This window comes from Hyposmocoma kahamanoa, unplaced genomic scaffold, assembly GCF_003589595.1.
Source record: "Hyposmocoma kahamanoa isolate Upper Pololo Valley unplaced genomic scaffold, ASM358959v1 94, whole genome shotgun sequence".
Taxonomy (NCBI): Eukaryota; Metazoa; Arthropoda; class Insecta; order Lepidoptera; family Cosmopterigidae; genus Hyposmocoma; species Hyposmocoma kahamanoa.
Window position 1 is genome coordinate 3,677,530 of NW_020654878.1, and position 19,361 is coordinate 3,696,890.

At 37.7% G+C, this 19,361-nt stretch overlaps 1 protein-coding gene across 1 annotated transcript; it reads left to right on the forward strand.

Moving 5' to 3' along the window:
- Nucleotides 1-5,332: 5,332 nt before the first annotated feature.
- LOC113237773 (splicing factor 3A subunit 1) lies at nucleotides 5,333-15,021 on the forward strand. Its single transcript, XM_026474418.1, has 8 exons — nucleotides 5,333-5,472; nucleotides 7,691-7,855; nucleotides 8,140-9,257; nucleotides 10,180-10,371; nucleotides 11,167-11,380; nucleotides 12,347-12,513; nucleotides 13,320-13,475; nucleotides 14,875-15,021. Exons 1-8 carry the CDS (start codon nucleotides 5,355-5,357, stop codon nucleotides 14,974-14,976), a joined length of 2,232 nt encoding a protein of 743 aa, XP_026330203.1. The 5' UTR covers nucleotides 5,333-5,354; the 3' UTR covers nucleotides 14,977-15,021.
- Nucleotides 15,022-19,361: the final 4,340 nt, after the last annotated feature.

Below are 19,361 nucleotides of genomic sequence, written 5' to 3' on the forward strand. Positions count from 1 at the left end.
TGGTTCATGATTGATCTAGCCTAATCAGGTTTGATCTACTTCCTGGTTCTCTAGTTACTGAAAATTTTTCTGAGTAATTTTCTCAATAAATTGTTATTGAGTTGTAGAGAAAACATACAATGACAAAATGTTTATTTGGGTCTAATCTACCCGAAACAAATATTAAAAACATTTGGTAAGAAACAATTTGTACCTGACTGAGTAAAGAACTTTGATTTCTCACAGATGGCACTAAGTACTACGGCAAAAAGTTTGTAAAAATCAAAAAACAAAGATCTGCAACAAGTACATAGAAAAATTCGTAATTAATTTGTAAAATACTAATAATCTCTAATACTATATCACTAACATCAGAAACAATAACTTTTGTTCCATGACTTTTTAGGAAACAATAAATTTACCAAAAATTAAGTTTTTGTTCTACAAGGCGCACTATAAGTTTGCGGAACTGGCCACTTACATAAACAATATTTAAAAAGTAATTACAACATTTGAAAATGGAACTCTTTGGCTGTAGAATACAGTATATTTCATCTGACTGTCACTTGTTTTTACATTGTGGCGTCATTTTAGAAATTGGTTGTCTACATCACCATGGATTTAAGTCGTGAAAATTTTCGTAGTTTGATTTTGTACGACTTTAAGTGTAATTTAACAGCTCAGCGGAGCTTTGCTCGGCGACAAACTGCTTTTGGCGATAAAGTACCATGCAAGACGACTATTTATAGCTGGTTTGCAGAATTCAAACGCGATCGTGTGAATCTTAGTGACGAATTTCGTGATGGTCGCCTGTCCACTGCTGTTAACAACAAAAACATCGATGCTGTGCTCCGTATGATCAAAACAGACAGGCATATGACATAACATGAGATTCGGGCATCTTTAGGCATAGGCGTGAGTCAAATATACTACACAAACATTTGGGTGTGAAAAGCTGTGCTCTCTGTGGATCCCACACAATTTGACTGATGCTCAAAAAACGGATCGTGTCACTTGGTGCAATGCCATGCTTACCAGATTCAACGAAGAGACGTCAAATTTGGTATGGGATATAGTAACAGGTGACGAAACATGGATTTATAGTTACGATCCCAAAACAAAGCAGCAATCGAGGGTATGGGTCTTTCGAGATGAGCCGAAACCAACCAAAGTGGCGCGCGTGCAATGTGCCAGAAGCCAGTTTTATTAAAAATAGAAGCAATCATCCGCTTAGAGAAAGCGGATGATTGCTTCTTTTTTTAATAAAACTGGACACGTGGCTACTGTTGCTTTGGAGAGTCGTTGTATCGTGAATAGTGATTAGTACACGACCATCGGTTTGCGGAAGTTGCGCCGTATCATTTTGTACCACGATAATGCCAGTTCTCACACGGCCAGACACAAGTGAATTTTTGAAGGTGAACGATATTGACCTTATGAGCCATCCCGCGTACAGTCCCGACTTGGCACCTTGTGACTTTTATTTATTTCCAAAAATTAAAAACCAGTTACGCGGTCAACGATTTTCATCACCTGAAGAGGCTGTCGAAGAGTATGAAAAATATGTTTCAGAGATTGTCACTGAAGAGTGGCATAAATGTTTTCAAAATTGGTTCATTCGTATGAAAAAGTGCATTAACGCTAACGGAGAATATTTTGAGAAACAATAAATTCGTTTCTGACCATTTATAGTATTTTTTTTTTATTCATTCCGGAAACTTATAGTGCACCACACATATTGACATATTTTAGATTTGTATTTGTTATTAATTTGAAACGTGCAAGCATCCTCGTTGTCGACCACCCCTGCTACTTACTGCGTTTTGCATCGGCCTAGTTATATTTACTTTAGCGCCTTTTTTGCTATCGGGTAGAGTTATAGCTACCGTTTATTTTATAATGATGTACTTAAATATTTTTATTCTTGTACGAAAGTAAAATCTGAAGAATTATCAAAAGTCGTGAAACAAAAGTTGTTTATGATGTTACTAATGTAGTCCTACGAAGTTTTACAAAAAACCTTATATATCAAACCTAAATCTCGACTACGGTACAATCAATCTATGTCCACATTTGTATGTTTATAATTTACAAGTACTCACACAATGTTATTAAACATATTGCAGGCTGACTCAGTTAAGCGGTAGCTTAACTGAGTCGGCCTGGGCCTGGCCTGGGGTAGCTGCTCGGTGCAGGAGGAGTGTCAGTTTACGTAACAGTTATGTCGCGCTGCACAAGGAATAATTTCAACAAGATTTTTCTGACGTTATTCAATAACAAGTTAATTGAAAAAAGTTCCCACCAAAGTAGTCAATTATTATTATGTGAAACGATAGTAACAGAAAAACTATTTCACTTATAAATTAAATTTATATTCAATTGATATTCAATTATTTTTTGTCAAATTAGTCCACTAGTTTGTTATAATTATTAATACAAAGATCGAACAGTTAGAAACGGCTAAAAAGTAGTTGAAAAACCAAATACAAAGATCCGATAACAAGCACATAGAAAAATTCGTGAGGTCCGCTGGTTGTTCCGTGGCTTAGTTGGCATAGCGTCTGGCACGATTTACTAGGAGACGCGTTGGTTTGAATCCGGCCGAATCGAAGGGTTTTTACTAAGTGTTCATTTTTGTATTAATAATTCTTTCGTTGATAATTGGAATGAACAGACCAGCCATTGATTTTTTTCGAACAACTTGTTATTGAATATCGTCCGAAAAATATTGTTGAAATTATCCCGCGACATATTCGTAACTTGTTACATAAACTGTCACTCCTCCCGTACCGCGCAGCTACCTCAGGAACTGACTCAGTTAAGCGATAGGCCTGTAAGCCTCCTTGCTATTTTGTAGGCTGGTTATAACTTCTTGGAAGAACTAGGCGGCATTCCTCCCGAAGAAGGCAGAGCGAAGAACATGGGCTCCACTACATTGTTGTTGCTTGCGATCGTGGTGCTATTATGGGTGGTCACATACACCACGGCAGTGGCCTTGACTTTATGCTTCGATGACAGACGATCCGTAATATACAATTTTTCTTGTGCCTTGGTGACCCTTAATGAAACTGATGCCTGCGATAATATATTTTCTAATATTTTTTCACAAAGTGTACAGTTTTGATTTTGATTTTTATTAAACAATATGAAATATTAATCATTTGGAATTTCTCTCGCAGAATTAGAATATAATCTATTAACCCGTTCATGGCAGTACTTAAATGGCATCGTGTACTAAAATGTCACTACTTGTCTTTGTACCGTAGCTTATATTGATTCAATATAAAAATGATACTACTCTATGGAGAAGCAGTGGGCGCCAACTACAAAGAAAGCACTTGGAAATCTCACAGTGAAGGCGTAAGTCTGTATTTGGTTTTTTGAGATCCACTATAGCGAAACGGAGTACTCCGTAATATCATATTCTGATATTTTTTAATTATACAGTAAACGCCGTTCCTGTCCTTGGACGGGTTAGTTTCTATACCTCTGTAACTTCAATATATCTACCTACATGCACACCACTGATGCACACACAGGCACATTTAGCGGAATACAAATGAAATCTCCAAAAGAATGCAGTGTTTTTTCGAAAGTCGGGTAGGTTATTTTTTTTAATTTAATTGAATAAACGATAATCTCAGTACAGGGTACTAAAAAAGCTGACATCAAAAGTTCGTGGAATTACATCAATTTGACAAGTTTTATTGAAATCGGTTAGCGGAAACTGCGCGAATCCGATTTCATCCCCTAGTCTGCCACCCTTAGAGGTGGAATATTTTCTTCAAATTTAAATGACATCAATACTGAGGTACCGTCTTTCCAACAAAAAAAGATACATCGAAATCGGTTCAAAAAGTTATCGCATAACATACATTAGGATTTTTTTTAAAAAGCACTCTAATTAAAAATCTTCTCCTTTTCTTTAAGTCGGTTCAATATAAAAAATAATTGACTGTCTTTTTTTTCGTTGTGTTTATATTATACAATTACGCCGACATTTGTGAACTGATTTCGATGACTCTTTACTTTGTTAGAAAGGGGGTAGATACATCAGTAGTGCTCCCATTCAAATTTTACGAAAGTATTCTACTTGAGTTCGTTTTCGCGGTTGTTACTCATGGGAAATGAAACTAAATCCAAAAAAATACTTTCATTTCCTAAATATTCTACTTGTAAGGGTGGCAAATTACCCCGAATTTGCCACTATGAATCCAGTTTAATGAATTTTACCCACTTACCGTTAATCCATTTCAATAAAATTTGGCACATAGATTAAATTCCTATGAAAATAAAATATTATGGTGACCTAGCGTTGATCTGATAATGGAAGTGGCAGATAAATGATAGGAACTCCTGAACAGTGTACAGCTGCTACATTGTGTTTGTGTTCACTTTATTCGTTTTGACGAGGACTTCCATATTATGCATTTCAGTTATGCATGCATTTCAAGACCACGGTAACGAACACAGCAAAATCGGAGCTTTTGTAATAAAAAAATAAAGTAACAAAATTGTTATAATTTTCAATTTATTCATTTATTTTATTTTTTACTAATACACGTTTGTCGTGTGACTACATCCACTCCAGTTACAAAAACGAAAAATGAATTGCGTTTTGTAACTTGTAACTTTCGTTAACTTTTGTTGAAAAAGGTTTTTAACAAAGTTTCATGTAATCATTTTTTAACTGTTACAATTTTTAATTTTTCAGCTGTTCCTGTTTAAAAAAAATGCTTTTGTTAATTATTTTTTTTTCAATAAAGGTCGAGTAAGGTAAAGTAACTAAAATCAGTGTTAAAAGATGTTAATTTAATTGCTACTTTGCCAAGAAATGTATATAAATATAAACGTTTTAAATTTTACATTCTCACTTTTTTGTTCCAATAAATGTGCCTGTGTGTGTATGTATTGCGTTAAAGCTGTTTTTTTTTGTATCTACGCGCTTAAACTTTCCCGCGTTCTTCTTACTTTTTTATTTTTCGTGGCTAGGGTTTCAGCGATTTGTACATGTACTTACTTTACTCGTCTTTAAAACGGGAAAACTTCTAGGATAAATAATAACTTGAAATGAAATTTGGTAACTGGATTAGCAAGGTGGAGAAAGAGAGATAGAAGCGATCATATGGTATTTAAATAACACATACTATTTTTTAGGGCAGCTATTACCGTTTACAATATTTTTTGTCTATGGTTTTATCTGACATTTAATTTTGTTTGTCAAAGAAATTGTTTATGTGTAAAATTGATTACATTTTCTCGCTTGCGTCTTGCGCTTCGACACATTTTATCGTTAAGATTACAGTTATATGATAGCTTAAATTAAGTCAATAAATAGAATAGGAGTGAAGCCAATTGATTTTTAAAAGGGCATAATGCCTTCTGTAGACGTGATGGCTCCTCCGGGCCAAATACTCGACGGGCCTCCTGAGGAGCCACCACCTCCGCCTGCGCCCGTCATCGGCATTATTTATCCGCCGCCTGAAGTTAGGAGTATCCTTTTCAAATGAATTTTTGGTAATAAACGGCATTTGTACATAATGCACAACATAACCTCAAATGTTAATATTTAATTAAATATTACATTTACGAGTGCGTTACTATACATTAATAGTGCAGTTAGCATTGACTGTCATAGTAGAGACTTCTTGATACAAATTGAAAGAAGAGTGTTGTTGCTATGGACTACCAAAAATATCAGATGTGTCAATGTCAATGAGTTGTTAAAAGAAAGTGAAAGATTATTTATGCCCCAACAATGTGAGTCGGAGAAAAATTCTCATTTCTGATCAGTCTTAATTTTTAAGAAAAATGAATATTCTTTATTCGTCCCGTATTCTCCCATTTTCTTTCGTATAATTTTATTTCTTTCTCCATCCTCCATGATAATTTTCCACGCTGACACCGGTCAAAAGTTTGTTATTGAACGAAAACGACGCCTAACTTTGTTTTACTAAACGATTTTATTTTTTATTTCCCGCTAAATAAAACTTCCTACAACGTTTCTAAAAGAAAGAAAATAACATGAGCTCTCAAATTATATTTTTGTAACGTCATTAAAATATATATATAACCGTCATTGTGAATAAAAACCGCCGAAGTATTTTAATAACCGGCAATCTGTCTCACTACCGCTATACATGTCTCTCAACCCTGACATTGGCAAAATCGTCGCGCAAAACGACGGAGCCATAGACACAAAAGTTGAAGTTGAAGTTGAAGTCATTAAGAAAAAAAAAGATTATTTATTTTACATTGCATAATTTCATTAAACATTTTGAGAACTGTAGTATCTGTTCGTCTTCTGCTCGTACTTCCACATATCCTTGATGAATGTGCACTGCTACATTGACTAGAACTGTAAATCTGTGATGTGTGATGTTGACCTTTTTCATAATTTATTGAATAATAACATTTGAAATGTTCTAGAATTCCCTTTTCACTATTCTTATGTTGGTTCAATTCGTCATCACTCCTGTCACTATTCTAAACACGAGAGGATATACTCATCATTCATCACCTTCCCTTATTTTTAAAGTTCATTCACTATTATAGTAATATAGGCTCCTTTTGGGGTGAGTATTGTGTTAAATATTGTATAGGGTATAGTTTCCCGAAGTGGTTCCCACCGCCCCTTAGGACACTTCAGCGCCCCCTGGAAGCTATTGGGGATATTGATGCTGTCCAGGGGGTGCTACCGCATTTCAAAAACAAGGCCTGAATTATGTATATAATTACACTACAAACATAATTTTTTTCCTTGTCATTTTTTTGTTAATATAAAAAATAAGTATTTTCAATTCTCTTTTGTGATGTGGGCGTTGAAATTTTTAGTCTTGCCTAAGGGGGCAGTTAGCCAAAAGTTTGGGAACCTGTGGCATACTCCATATACTGCCAGCCATTACCTAAAATTCGGTTAAGTGACACATGGTCAAACATACGTTTTAAATAGCATAAGATGGAGCTCAAAATTCTCCATTTAAAAACAGTTACAGTAATGAGTCGGACATATCGGAACTTACTCTAATTATATGTATACATATCATTAAACAATTTGAATATTTTTAAACTCGGTTATGGTCTTTTATATCTCAAAAAAATTTAGTTAACATACCACAGTATTGTATTTCTTTATATCATTTTATTTGTTACAGCCTCTTCATTTCGTGTTTTTACAATAAATGATGTGGACTGAGCCGTCTCCATTGCATTGCATTTGCTAAGGCTAGGCTACAAAACGAATTAATGCTAGATAATTCAATATTGCACGTAGAATAACCCACAGGGATTGACATTACAAGGCCGACATTGACACCCAAGTGTTATGGGCTTTATTAAAAATAAGATAAACAAAAAGTAGGTCTTGGGTGGAATTCCCAGTAGGACCAAAGTGGAAGTTAACTTTCAAAATTAGCCTTGACCTAATTGTTTTGTATAGTGTCTAGGGGTGAATTCCATTGCTCTGGTACTCATAATACATGATATTTCCTAGTTTGAGACCACAGTTAACAATCGGCACATATATTGAGAACTATGGAATAAAGATTTACTAGGAAGCATTAAAATAAAATTTGTAGGAAATTAGTGTATCCACTTAGGCTTGATTGAATTAAAAACAAACATTCACTAATATTGAGGGAATAATGAATAAAGATTACTTTATAAAAATTAACTTTATATAGAATTATATTTCCTTAATAAATCTATCTAGATATTGTTGACAAGACTGCAAGTTTCGTAGCACGCAATGGCCCAGAGTTTGAAGCACGCATCCGGCAGAATGAAATCGGGAATCCCAAGTTCAACTTCCTGAATTCTGGAGATCCGTACCATGCTTATTATCAACACAAGGTTAAGGAGATCAGGGAAGGAAAAGGTTAGAGGGATAATTTGTATAGTTTTGATAATACTTTATTACAGATTGAAGTCCTTGCTAGTATTGCACACCTTCAAAGCATCTGAACTGTGTTTTTTTAATTACATTTTTTGACAAATTATTATGAGATTGATAAGAAATGTTTAGGTGTTTGTTTCTCATCATATTGGCATATTTTTAAAAAAGCTTTAAAGCAATATGCGAATTTACAAATTCAGAAAATAACAATTTAGAGAACATTTATATTTGGGAAATAAAGAATTAAAAGTGCCAATCTTCTCCAGGGATAGAACCTTCAGGTCTTGCTCCTCCTGGTCAGCCCCCATCCCGGCCTGGGCTAGCCCCGGCAACCGCGGCGCGCCAGCAGGAGCTCCTCAAGGCGGCAGCGCCCGCGGAGCCACCGCCGCCGCGCGATCCTCCGCCAGACTTCGAGTTCATCGCCGACCCTCCATCCATCTCAGCTCTAGAACTCGACATCGTGAAGCTCACAGCGCAATTCGTCGCCAGAAATGGACGCCAGTTCCTAACCGACCTGATGAAAAAAGAAGAACGCAACCACCAGTTTGATTTCCTACGCCCTCAGCATTCTCTATTCCAGTACTTTACCCGGCTTCTCGAGCAGTACACTAAAGTACTTCTCCCGCCTAAGGAGCTGGTTTCAAAGTTGAGCAATGAAGTTCGCAGCGGGATATTGGAGCAGGCGCGCAGCCGCGCCGCGTGGCATTCGCATCAGGCACGCCGCAAGGCCGCCGACGAGGCGAGGATCGAAAAAGAAAGACTCGCCTACGCCTCGATCGACTGGCACGACTTCGTCGTCGTCGAAACTGTCGACTACCCAGCTGGCGAAATGGGCGACTTCCCGCCGCCGACGACGCCGCTAGAAGTCGGAGCTCGTGTTCTGGCTCAAGAGAGAGGCGAAGACATCAATCATCAGGAAGACGACGACACCGAAATGCAGTTGGAATCGGACTCTGAATCCGAGTCAGACGAAGACTTGGCCGAAATGGAGGACCGCACCCACCACCAGCAGAGGCCCGACGACAATCGCGTGCAAGATATGGAAGAGGACAGTTCGTCTTCGGACGACGAGGGTCACCCGGATTCGGTACCGAAGCTCTCGTCGGAGGAGGCTCCGATGCCGCCGCGGCCCGACATGGTGATCGTGAAGAAGTACAACCCCAAGGACCCGAAGACGCGGCCGACGCCTTCGGCGGCCAACGAGGAGTGGCTGGTGTCGCCCATCACGGGCGAGAAGATCCCGTCCAACAAGGTGGCCGACCACGTGCGCATCGGCCTGCTGGACCCGCGCTGGCTGGAGCAGCGCGACCGCGCCGCCGCCGAACGTTCCGATCGCGACGAGGCGCTCGCCCCCGGCGCCGCCATCGAGGCTTCGCTCAAACAGGTGCAGTAAATACAGTAGAAGTGGTTAGTTAGTGGCCGACGCGTGCCAACAGTAGGTCTCGCTAGACCTACTTGAGCTTGCTTTCACTTTGTAAGGTACGGTTGTGTCATACTTTTGCGCGAATTCTATACAGTCGTAGAAAAATTCCTTAGAGAGCGCGATTACACACGCGCGATTTTAAGCAGCGATGCAAACGCAATGCAAGCTCGTGACTGCATCGATGCAATCGCCTAACAGTCGCCGGATGTAACCACTCTTGTGCTGTTTTGGAGTGCAAAAATGTTACTCGTAGTCAACGGCTTCAATCTAAAGACAAGAACATTCACAGCAACTGCATGTTCCAAACAAAACACTATATAGATATACATAGTGTTTTCTTTTTGGTGTTGAATTTTGTCAGTTTCGGTACCGTCGTGCTATGGACAGACGCGACAGTCTATAACCTATTGCGAATGAGCTAGACAGGCTATCTTGCTAAATATTGAGTGTTTACCAATGATATTTATCCGTAGTTGGGGAATATTCAATTTTATTTCGCTTTGACCTAGGAGCCTTCCGTTTACTATTTATAATTATTATATTACTAAAAAGAAAAACAAATTAAGTAAAAGAGAAAGAATACAATCGAATCGTTGAAATCATTGATGTTACGTTATATTCGTTTCCTTGCGGGAAGGCAATAACCATAGTAACTATTTTATTCATATTATCCCTACTTTGTTACTGTGTAGTAGGAACACTGTTGCTTATTAATTTATGATATTTAAGTGTTGTGTCTTCACCGCATATCAGTGAAACATGGCGTGTGTGTGACATGTTACATAGATATCGTTGGGTGCGGCTCGTTTTTCATCATTCCTACATCTTCCATACTTTTATGTGGACTCGTCATTTTATCCGCAACCCGAATTCCCGATTGCAGCTCGCAGAGCGCCGAACGGACATCTTCGGCGTGGGCGACGAGGAGACGGCGATCGGCAAAAAAATCGGCGAGGAGGAGAAGCGGCGCGACGACCGCGTCACCTGGGACGGTCACACTAGCAGCGTGGAAGCCGCCACAAGGGCTGCGCGGGCGCACATCACGCTCGAGGACCAAATCCAGCAGATTCACAAGGTGCTATGCGTATAATGATAAATGTATTGAAATGTTTTTTTATATAATATCAAGTGACGGGACGAACAAGTCGTGCGCCTGATGGTAAGTTACACGCCTGTCCGTAACAGTTGCAGTGCCACTCAGAGATTTAAATCGCAAAGATCTTAGGGGCACTGTAACTGCGCCCGTCACCCTGAGACATAGACAAATCCCATGTGCCTGTAATTTCACCAGCACCCTTGCCTTTCAAAACCGGAACGCAGTAATGTTCACACTACTGCTTGGCGGCAGAAATAAGTAAGCTGGTAGTACTTCCCTGGAAGAATTCAGGAGCTCTATTGCTACAAAGATGTATATTTACAAAGATCAACCCCTGGAGTTTCTCGGGGGGATCTGCTTTACAAATGAGCAGTAGAGTTTAATCAGTATGATGATTTCGAATGTAATTTGCTTACCTAGACTAGAAGGTCCAGAGCACTCCATTCTTATGTCGTTGATATTCCACCTATTCGCACTAAGCGCTTTGCTTCCTCCTTTCGGATGCGTACGGCAAAGGAATGCTCTACCTGTATTTCCCGAAAAGTACAATTTGAGGCTATTCAAGGCTAGTGTGAATAGGCATTTTTTAGGCAAACGCGTCCCATCGTCGGTCACATCGTTGCTTAACATCAGGTGAGATTGTGGCCAAGCGTGTGTCTGTTATATATTAAAAAAAAGAACCTATGAACTTTGACTTCCAATAGGTCGACATTTCAGTTTCGACTAACATCGGGAACCGGAATCGGGTTGACGGTTTGGTTTGTTCGGCCGCAGGTCAAGGGGCTGCTGCCCGACGAGGAGAAGGAAAAGATCGGGCCCAAGCCCGTGGGTAGCGCCACGCTGGTGGGGCGGCCGGCACCGGCACGTCCGGCGATGCCCGCCGCCGTGCGCACCGCAGCGCCCGTACTACCCGTGCTGCAGCCCATCCCGCCGCTCATGGTCATCCCACCACTGGCGCCGCGCCCGCCGCTCATCCCTACGCCGGTCGGTCGGTACCCGCCCTTGAGGCCATTGGTTCTTATGTTCAAGTCGGGTTAAAACCCATTAACGCCCGAAATCGTGGGGAAATACTTTTCACAACTAATCGAGTTCTTAGGTTTTCACGATTGTCTTGGTGGCCGTACGGTTACCGTACTGGTCTGTCACGCAGAGGTTCCGGGTTCGATTCACGAATATGAATTTGAACTACAGGTTTTTAAATCGAGTTTTGTTCAAATGTAATGATATTATAACAAAATGTTTATTGCTTACATATTTTGCCTTTCTATTGTATTGTATTGAATCGCATTGAAGTAACCGATACAAAACTCATTTTAAACATTTGAATGGGTTTTCATAAAAGTTGAATCGTAATGTACATCCCTACTACTAAGTGAGGATGTGAAGTGATCTACAGGATTGCAAAGTGGGTATTGCGTGGAGTTGCCTCTTTCTAGTGTAAAATAGAATTTATATATCGATATTTCGAATAAGTATGGAATTATACAGTAGACTAATACTACTTATTTAATTTTTTTTTTATTTAAGTACGTAGTTATGTGGACGGCGGCGCATTGGGTGCAGCAGTCCGACCTTGAAAGCGTCCTTATTCCATCTGTAATAGTAGCTGATTTGTAGTGCAATTGTTGCACTAGATGTGCCACCGACTGTTCGTTGCAGAATATCAGCGCTCCAAACTTGTATAGTTGGGCACAATTGCTGAGTCGAAACATTTTAAGCACATTATATGTTGTAACTTTTCTTTTTATATGTAATGCTGTGACGTAATGTGCTGAATAAATGCTTTATCTATCTATCTATACCAAATTCCGTATTGTTTTACGCGTATGATATTTCCGCCAACGATTTTGGGCAGAAATGGATAAAAACCTGGTTAAAGTCCAGGCGGGTTGATTGCGTTTTAACCCACTGCCCATCTCTGTTCTCGTGCGATTCAAACTGGCGATTGGTGCAGGCGCGCCGACGTTCGGGTACTCGGCGGTGGCTGCCGCCCCGTCTGTGGCCCCGCCCGGCACGGTGGAGGAGGAGGAGGGCCCCGCGGCGAAGCGCGCCCGCACCGAAGACGCGCTGGAGCCTGAGCACAGCTGGCTCGCGAGGCATCCGGCTGCAGTGCCCATACAGGTACAGGGTCAAGAGCACATCAAGCTTGACTCTCAAGATTCAAATCCAACTATGCAGCTTCCGATAAGAACGGTCCAAAGTACAAAGTGTCAAGCTTGACGTACCATACGTATTTTTTATCTTTCCTTATTATTATATTTTTTATAATAGTAAGGTAAAATTTTTATTATGCGCAAAATAATTTATAACGGCGGTACTGTTTTATACATTCGCCACTTGTTTCGCCCAAAAATATTGTTTTTATAATAAATCATGGACTAATGTGGGAGATGGAAAAAAATACCTTTTTCTCAAACATGCTCTGAGATGTTTGTATTACTTTAGAAGAACAACTCACAAAGTTTGAAATTTATATATCGTGCAACTCTTTGCCGGCCTCGGCCGTCAAAATAAGTATGTAAATTCATTTCTATCCGCTGCTCACTACCATCGATGGTCTGTAATTGAGAGAATTAAAAAAAATCCATGGTATTACTTATTTTGCGTTTAATTACGGTGTACAAATATACCAGCACAATTGTACTCTCCCTAATTTAAAAAAATACTTGAAAATTTATCATGACTTTTTCTGTTATATATTTTTCTTAATTCATTAGTATTTTTTCCGCGCATTATTATTATTTCCTCCTCGCATTGTCTGAGAAAAGCACTATATATACCTCGGCGGGAACGGGAATTGTCTGACTCGTATAGTACGAAGTTTATAAATGTTTCTGGTTCTACATAAGACTTAAAGTTACCTTAACCATAACGATGTATGTGATGAGCTCGCGCCCGACAGTATTCCTAAGTGATGTACCGCGCAGGTGATGGTGCCGTCGCTGCCAGAGCGAGTGGAGTGGCGTCTGGATGGGCGCGCGCTGGCGCTGTCGCTGCCGCTGGCTACGTCAGTCGCTGACCTCAAGACGATGCTGCAGCGTTCCACTAACATGCCGCAGGCCAAGCAGAAGCTGCACTACGAGGTAACCATCCAGGACGTATTGTTAATTTCGAATATGATTTTGAAACGATACCCAATTTTTGAAATAGATTTTTTTCCTCATCTCGAATATGTACGAATATATACAAGGTTAGACATCATAAACAAGAACTTTTATTCCACGACGGATTAAAACGTAACAAAAATCTGCATTTTTAGCAACTTTTCTCGCGTGTTGATATGAAATTATTTATTGGTGTAACTTGTAACAATGTTATACGCCACAAGGCAGTTACCTATATCATTAAACATTTGCAAAATAGACATTACATCAATATTACATTTCATGTCAAGGTTTATGTCACTTAAAATTAATTATAAAATAAACCGTACGTTGCATTGCATAACGTCTGCTTAAAGGTAAAACTACGTAAGTGAAATTTTCCACAAAAAAATCTCTAAATTATGTACCTGTTGTAAGAAAATTACCATCTTTCTGCAGATAAAACTCTTATTAAGTTTATAGCGCTTTTGTTTTTGAGTTTCACGTGCAGAAAGATAGTGATTTTCTTACCATAGCTATATAAATTAAAGACGTTGTATTTAAAATGTCACTTATGTGATTTTACCTTTAAACAGGATATAAAATACATTATAAGTCGCATTTACATTATATTACAAGTCATAAAAAGTAAAATAAAATATAATAACAAATAAAGATAAATCATAATACGATAAAAATTACATTGTGACATTTAATTTTAAGAAATAAGGAATTCTTTAAAGTAATAGAGTTGCTTTTTTAGTATCCACAACTTTTAACTTACAGCTAAACGGTGAAGCTGCATCTTTGATATCGTACGGTATCTTGTTGTATACTACATAGTATATTGTCATTCCTAAAAATTATTTTGGTGGTGGGTGTTTTCGTTTGCTACCGCACAGAGTTAACACCGTTTAGAGTGATTTATTTAAATATTTTTAATATTATTATTATTAATAATAACGCAACACCTTGACCCTGAACAGAAACCCTGTGTCGCGGGTGCCATGGACACACACTAGACAAGCACAAATTACACCCAAACTCACGAGAGAAATAAATATAGGCCATACAAATATTTCTCCCGGCCCGGGAATCGAACTGGGACCTATGCGCGGCAGTCCGGCATGGTAATCGATCGGCCACTGAAGCAGTCATTTATTATTGTACAAAAGTAAAATGTGATGAATAATTTTAAGTCATGGAACAAAAGTTGTTGTTTTTGATGATAGTAATATATTTCCTGTGAGGTTGTTACTGTTTTTTGTGTAATCCTGTATAACCCAATTTTGATAAAAATGTTAGTTGTGTTTTTTTTCGTTCTGAATGCCGTATACAACATAGACACTTGTTGAAGTAATTAACGCGATCAAATCATGTTTTTCCATTCGTACCTCAGGGTCTGTTCTTCAAAGACACGAATACGCTGGCATACTACAACGTCCCTCCGGGCGCCGTCATCCAGCTGCAAGTTAAGGAGCGTGGTGGACGTAAGAAGTAATACGCTAGTTTGGTCTTCAAGTATCCAAATTGCGATAGGCAATTCGTAATGGAAATTGTGTTTATTAATATTCAATTAAATAATAAAGTATTTAAAAATTGTCCTTGTCTCTTTGTTACCTAAATAAAAAATGGTTATCTATGAAAACGACAAAAAAACCGATCACTCGATCGGTACAATAAGTAATTATTTATTGCCGCAATGTGATTGCAACTTTACATACATGTAACTTAGGGGATTATAATGAACTGCCGAGTTTGCAAAGATCCCCTGGGGCATTGGGCTAGGGGGAGGGGGTGGACTCAACGCTCTTTTATTGTTCATGTCACTATTTCTATATCTTTTTTTTATAAATCTTTATCAAGGAAAAGGTGTAAGAAAATCATAGTGATGTTTTCCTATTTTTAATAATATCTTTGGTTATTTTCTCCCAGAATAAATTATTAAAACTAATGGAACAGAGCTTAAATATTAATGTTTGTGAGACAGAAGCCTACACTGAAAAGTCCTGTATCCAAAACTCCTGGTGCCCCCACCAGGGAAGTCATCGGTAGGGACTAGTGGAATAAGCCGAGTATATTACTATTATATATACAGGTTGTCCGAAAACTCAATGTCAAGGCCCGGTGCCCGCTTGACGTTGTCGCCGTGTTGTAACCACTCTTAGAGGTGAAGTATTTTCTTCAAATTTGCATGCGACCACAACTGGTGTACCGCCTTGCCAATAAAAAAAGAACATCGAAATCTTCACAAATTTAGGAATTATCCCGTAACATAGACGCAACAAAAAGATACAAAATTGATTTAAATCCGGAAAGATAGTTTCATTTCCTAGAATTGACAACCTCCTTTTTTGAAATCGGTTAGAAAAAAAACTTTTTCAAATAATATCATTTATTTATAAAACGTGTAAAAATAGAACAAAGCTCGTAACATAATTGTTAACAATAGATAAATAAATGTTGTTACATATTATAAGGAATGTGTTCAAAAGTGAATATTTACAATTTCTTTACGTCACTAAGCACCATATAATATTATAACACCTGTATAAATAAGTTATATGCATTTGTTGCTTGGTAAATAAATATGTTGTACAAAAATTGCTTTTTATATTAAAAATTATGTAAATAAAAATATGTTTGCTTAAAAAATAAAATTAAAAAAAATCTCAAACCACAGATTCTTTTAAGGGACTCACCACATTTATACACACGGACTCGCCTTGAGCCGTTCAGAAAAACCATGAACATAAACCATGCAATAAGAGCGCAACGTCGTTTCGCTTCCACTCGGATCATCGACGCGAAATGCACGCCATTTTCGTTCTTATTGCACGGACATAAAGATTTTTCCGACCGGCTTAATCCGATCCTGTGTCATGTGTATTGCATCCTAAAATAGCACACGTAAAACTTAAATCTATAGCATGTTGAGCACCAGTAAGTGGAACGTAGTATAAAAGAACAGCCAAAATTTTGCTTAAACAAGCTATTTTATTAAGATTATTAAAACAAAGATCGAACAATTTCTTCGACCGGTTCGCGGTGGGTACCACAAAACTAGTGGACTTATTTCACAAAACCTCTAATTATAATTAGCTCAGTTGATAAGAGCAATGCTACGATGCATCATGATCGTAGGTTCATGTCCCACCGGGTCGAAGAAACTTTTCTGTGCGATCTTTGTATTAATAAACATAACAAAACTAGTGGAGTTATTTCACAAAACAATACAATAACAAAACTATTTTAATGAGTGAAGCAGTGACTTGTATGCGTTATAATATTTAAGACGATTCTTGTATATGTTGTTTAGAAAACTTTTTGGGCAAGCAGTAGTAAATGCCTATAAAACTGAGTATAGCGTTAAAGCCTTGTCTTGCTATAATGCCGCCTTCAAATTAGACGCTCATTGAAGTGTCAATGAAGATTATGATAATTTCTTGCACCATAACTTAGCTAGTTAGAGATTGAATCCTTAGGTTTTCGTAATTGTTACACATAGGAAATGAAACATTTTTTTCTGATCCAAATCGCGTATATTTGTTTTTTCTGTCACGGGTGGGTGACAGTCGCCCGTGACCTTTAAATAGCCCAAAACGTTGGTTTGTTTGAAAAAACAAATATAGATTTATAGGTATCAGAACAAATATACTCCCAGACTCATAACTAGTGTGCAGAATGCAAATCCAAATTCCCAACAAGGATATAATGGAAAAGAAGTTTAGTATATTAGTTTTAAAATTGCATAATAGTTTTTGGTCAATCAAACATTGCTTAAGCTAGGGCACCTAAAACTGAAAATGCGTGGTGTCTCGATTTATGTGTCCGGAAGTGTAGCTTCATTTCCTATAGTTAGATTTGAGTTTAGAATAGTTAGTGTTATTTTCGAATTTATTCCGCAACCGCACAAAGTATTGCCAGTTTACTTAGTTGTATTCGGAAATTGTTATTATAACTATATAACTCTCTCTCTTTCTCTCTGTCTCTCTCTTACTACAATTTGTTTTCGAGGGCGCGCACATTTAAGAGTTGATACTACCTCAGCTGGAATTCGAATTTTTCCCGTACTAATACGGGCTTTATTTCAGAATTTTGTTTTTACAAACGATATTAAAGCATTATACAATAAAAATTGTAAAAATGTATATTGTATACTATGCGTTTTTTATTTAGTACAGTTGATATTTAAAAAAAAGTCATTGCTATATGTAAAGTTGTGACGGTGTGACCTCCTTACACCGTCATCTCACCTCTTTGTATCGCCTCTCTCCTCTTGTATCTTATATTTTTTTTTATTTTACTTGTATTTAAATTTTAAATTTGAATTGTTCCATCTTCCTTCACTTTCTCATTTTGTTTTCGTGCCACGGTCACTCCCAGCTCGACCGCCACAACAGTCAGAGCTGTTAATAAGCTAATCATGTGTAATAATTTATAAGTCTACACCCTTCATGTATCTATTTATGTAATTCAGTTTCTCGGCCCATTTATGGCCTTTCTTTAAACTTTACTTTTTTAATAAATTTTGTGGACCGGAACTTTCCCATTTCATTGCCGTGAACCTGTTCACGGCTAGTTAGGGTTACAACCCTTTCAAAGTAAACCTACCTATTGAATACAGCGGTTTTTTTTGTAAAATTTCGAGGTAAGTTTGTGTTTTTTTCCTATCGTGAAAATTTTCAGGAATCGTGTTTTCACACCGTATAGTAATATAAAGTATAATAATATAAAGGGTATACGAGAAGAATTGAGGATTTTTACTATATATTTTTTCCTAAGTGATTATTTCAACACTTTGACTGTTATGCAGAATCAACCAAAGCCATTTGAGGTTGTATAGACTCTTAATTCATCAGCGTAATTTGAGATGGATTTATTCTAAGGGTCGTATTCTAGAACTCTACTTAATGCTCAAGTCAGGATTGCAATTGAAACATAAGCTCTGGAAATACGACCCTAATGGCAGGGACTTGAGTATGATTTCGAGTGCTTTAAACCATACCCTTATCCTGACTTGAGCATTGAGTAGAATTCTAGAATACGACTCTCAAACTTAGTCTTCTACAGTTTACCAAGCGAGTAACTGTAGGACCCCAATGTCGCACACTTTACACGCACAGTCCATAGAATCAGTTCTATATGGAAGGTTAATGTATATTTATTTTCAAGTTCGTGATCTAACCTAGAAGTATGTAATCATAAATCGACCTAGATACAATTTGGAATGTTAGATTACCCTGGAACGACTATTTCATACTACATACCACTAAACGTAGAATCTTAAATTAGCTACGAATTCAGTACTCAGGCCCGTATTAATAATTAATTATTTTTATTAAAAATATCACTTGAGTGCATCAAACCTCATTGTAAGAGATCGGAGTAGATCGTATGTTTACCCAAACTTCGAGTAATATTCGTTCGGGGTCTGTATGAACACATGTATATTAAGTAAGACCTTTTCGATACCTCCAATTAACTCTATGCTAACATAAATTTTGGACCTGTTCTCTTTTAATTTTGTTTTTTCTTTCACTAATTTTTCTTATTTAAAAAAATTGTTTTTTTTCTTCTGATTTTGTTTTTTGTTTCTTTACTTTTTCACATAATTCGGGGAGAATAATATTAGTAAATAAATATGGCTGGCTGTTTACAAAAATAACAGAAAATGATCAAAAAATAACCATGGCGTGGTGTTCATTGGAGATATCGTTTTAAACATAATTCGTCCATTTGGTGCTAAACCACGTGCTACATAAACGCAATTGTACTTCTTGTAATGTTACAGGAAACTGATTTGAATCGGTTTTTTAATTTTCAATAAAACTTGGTATATATATTTTTTTTACTGCCAATTTTCATTCAAGCGTAAACACTTGT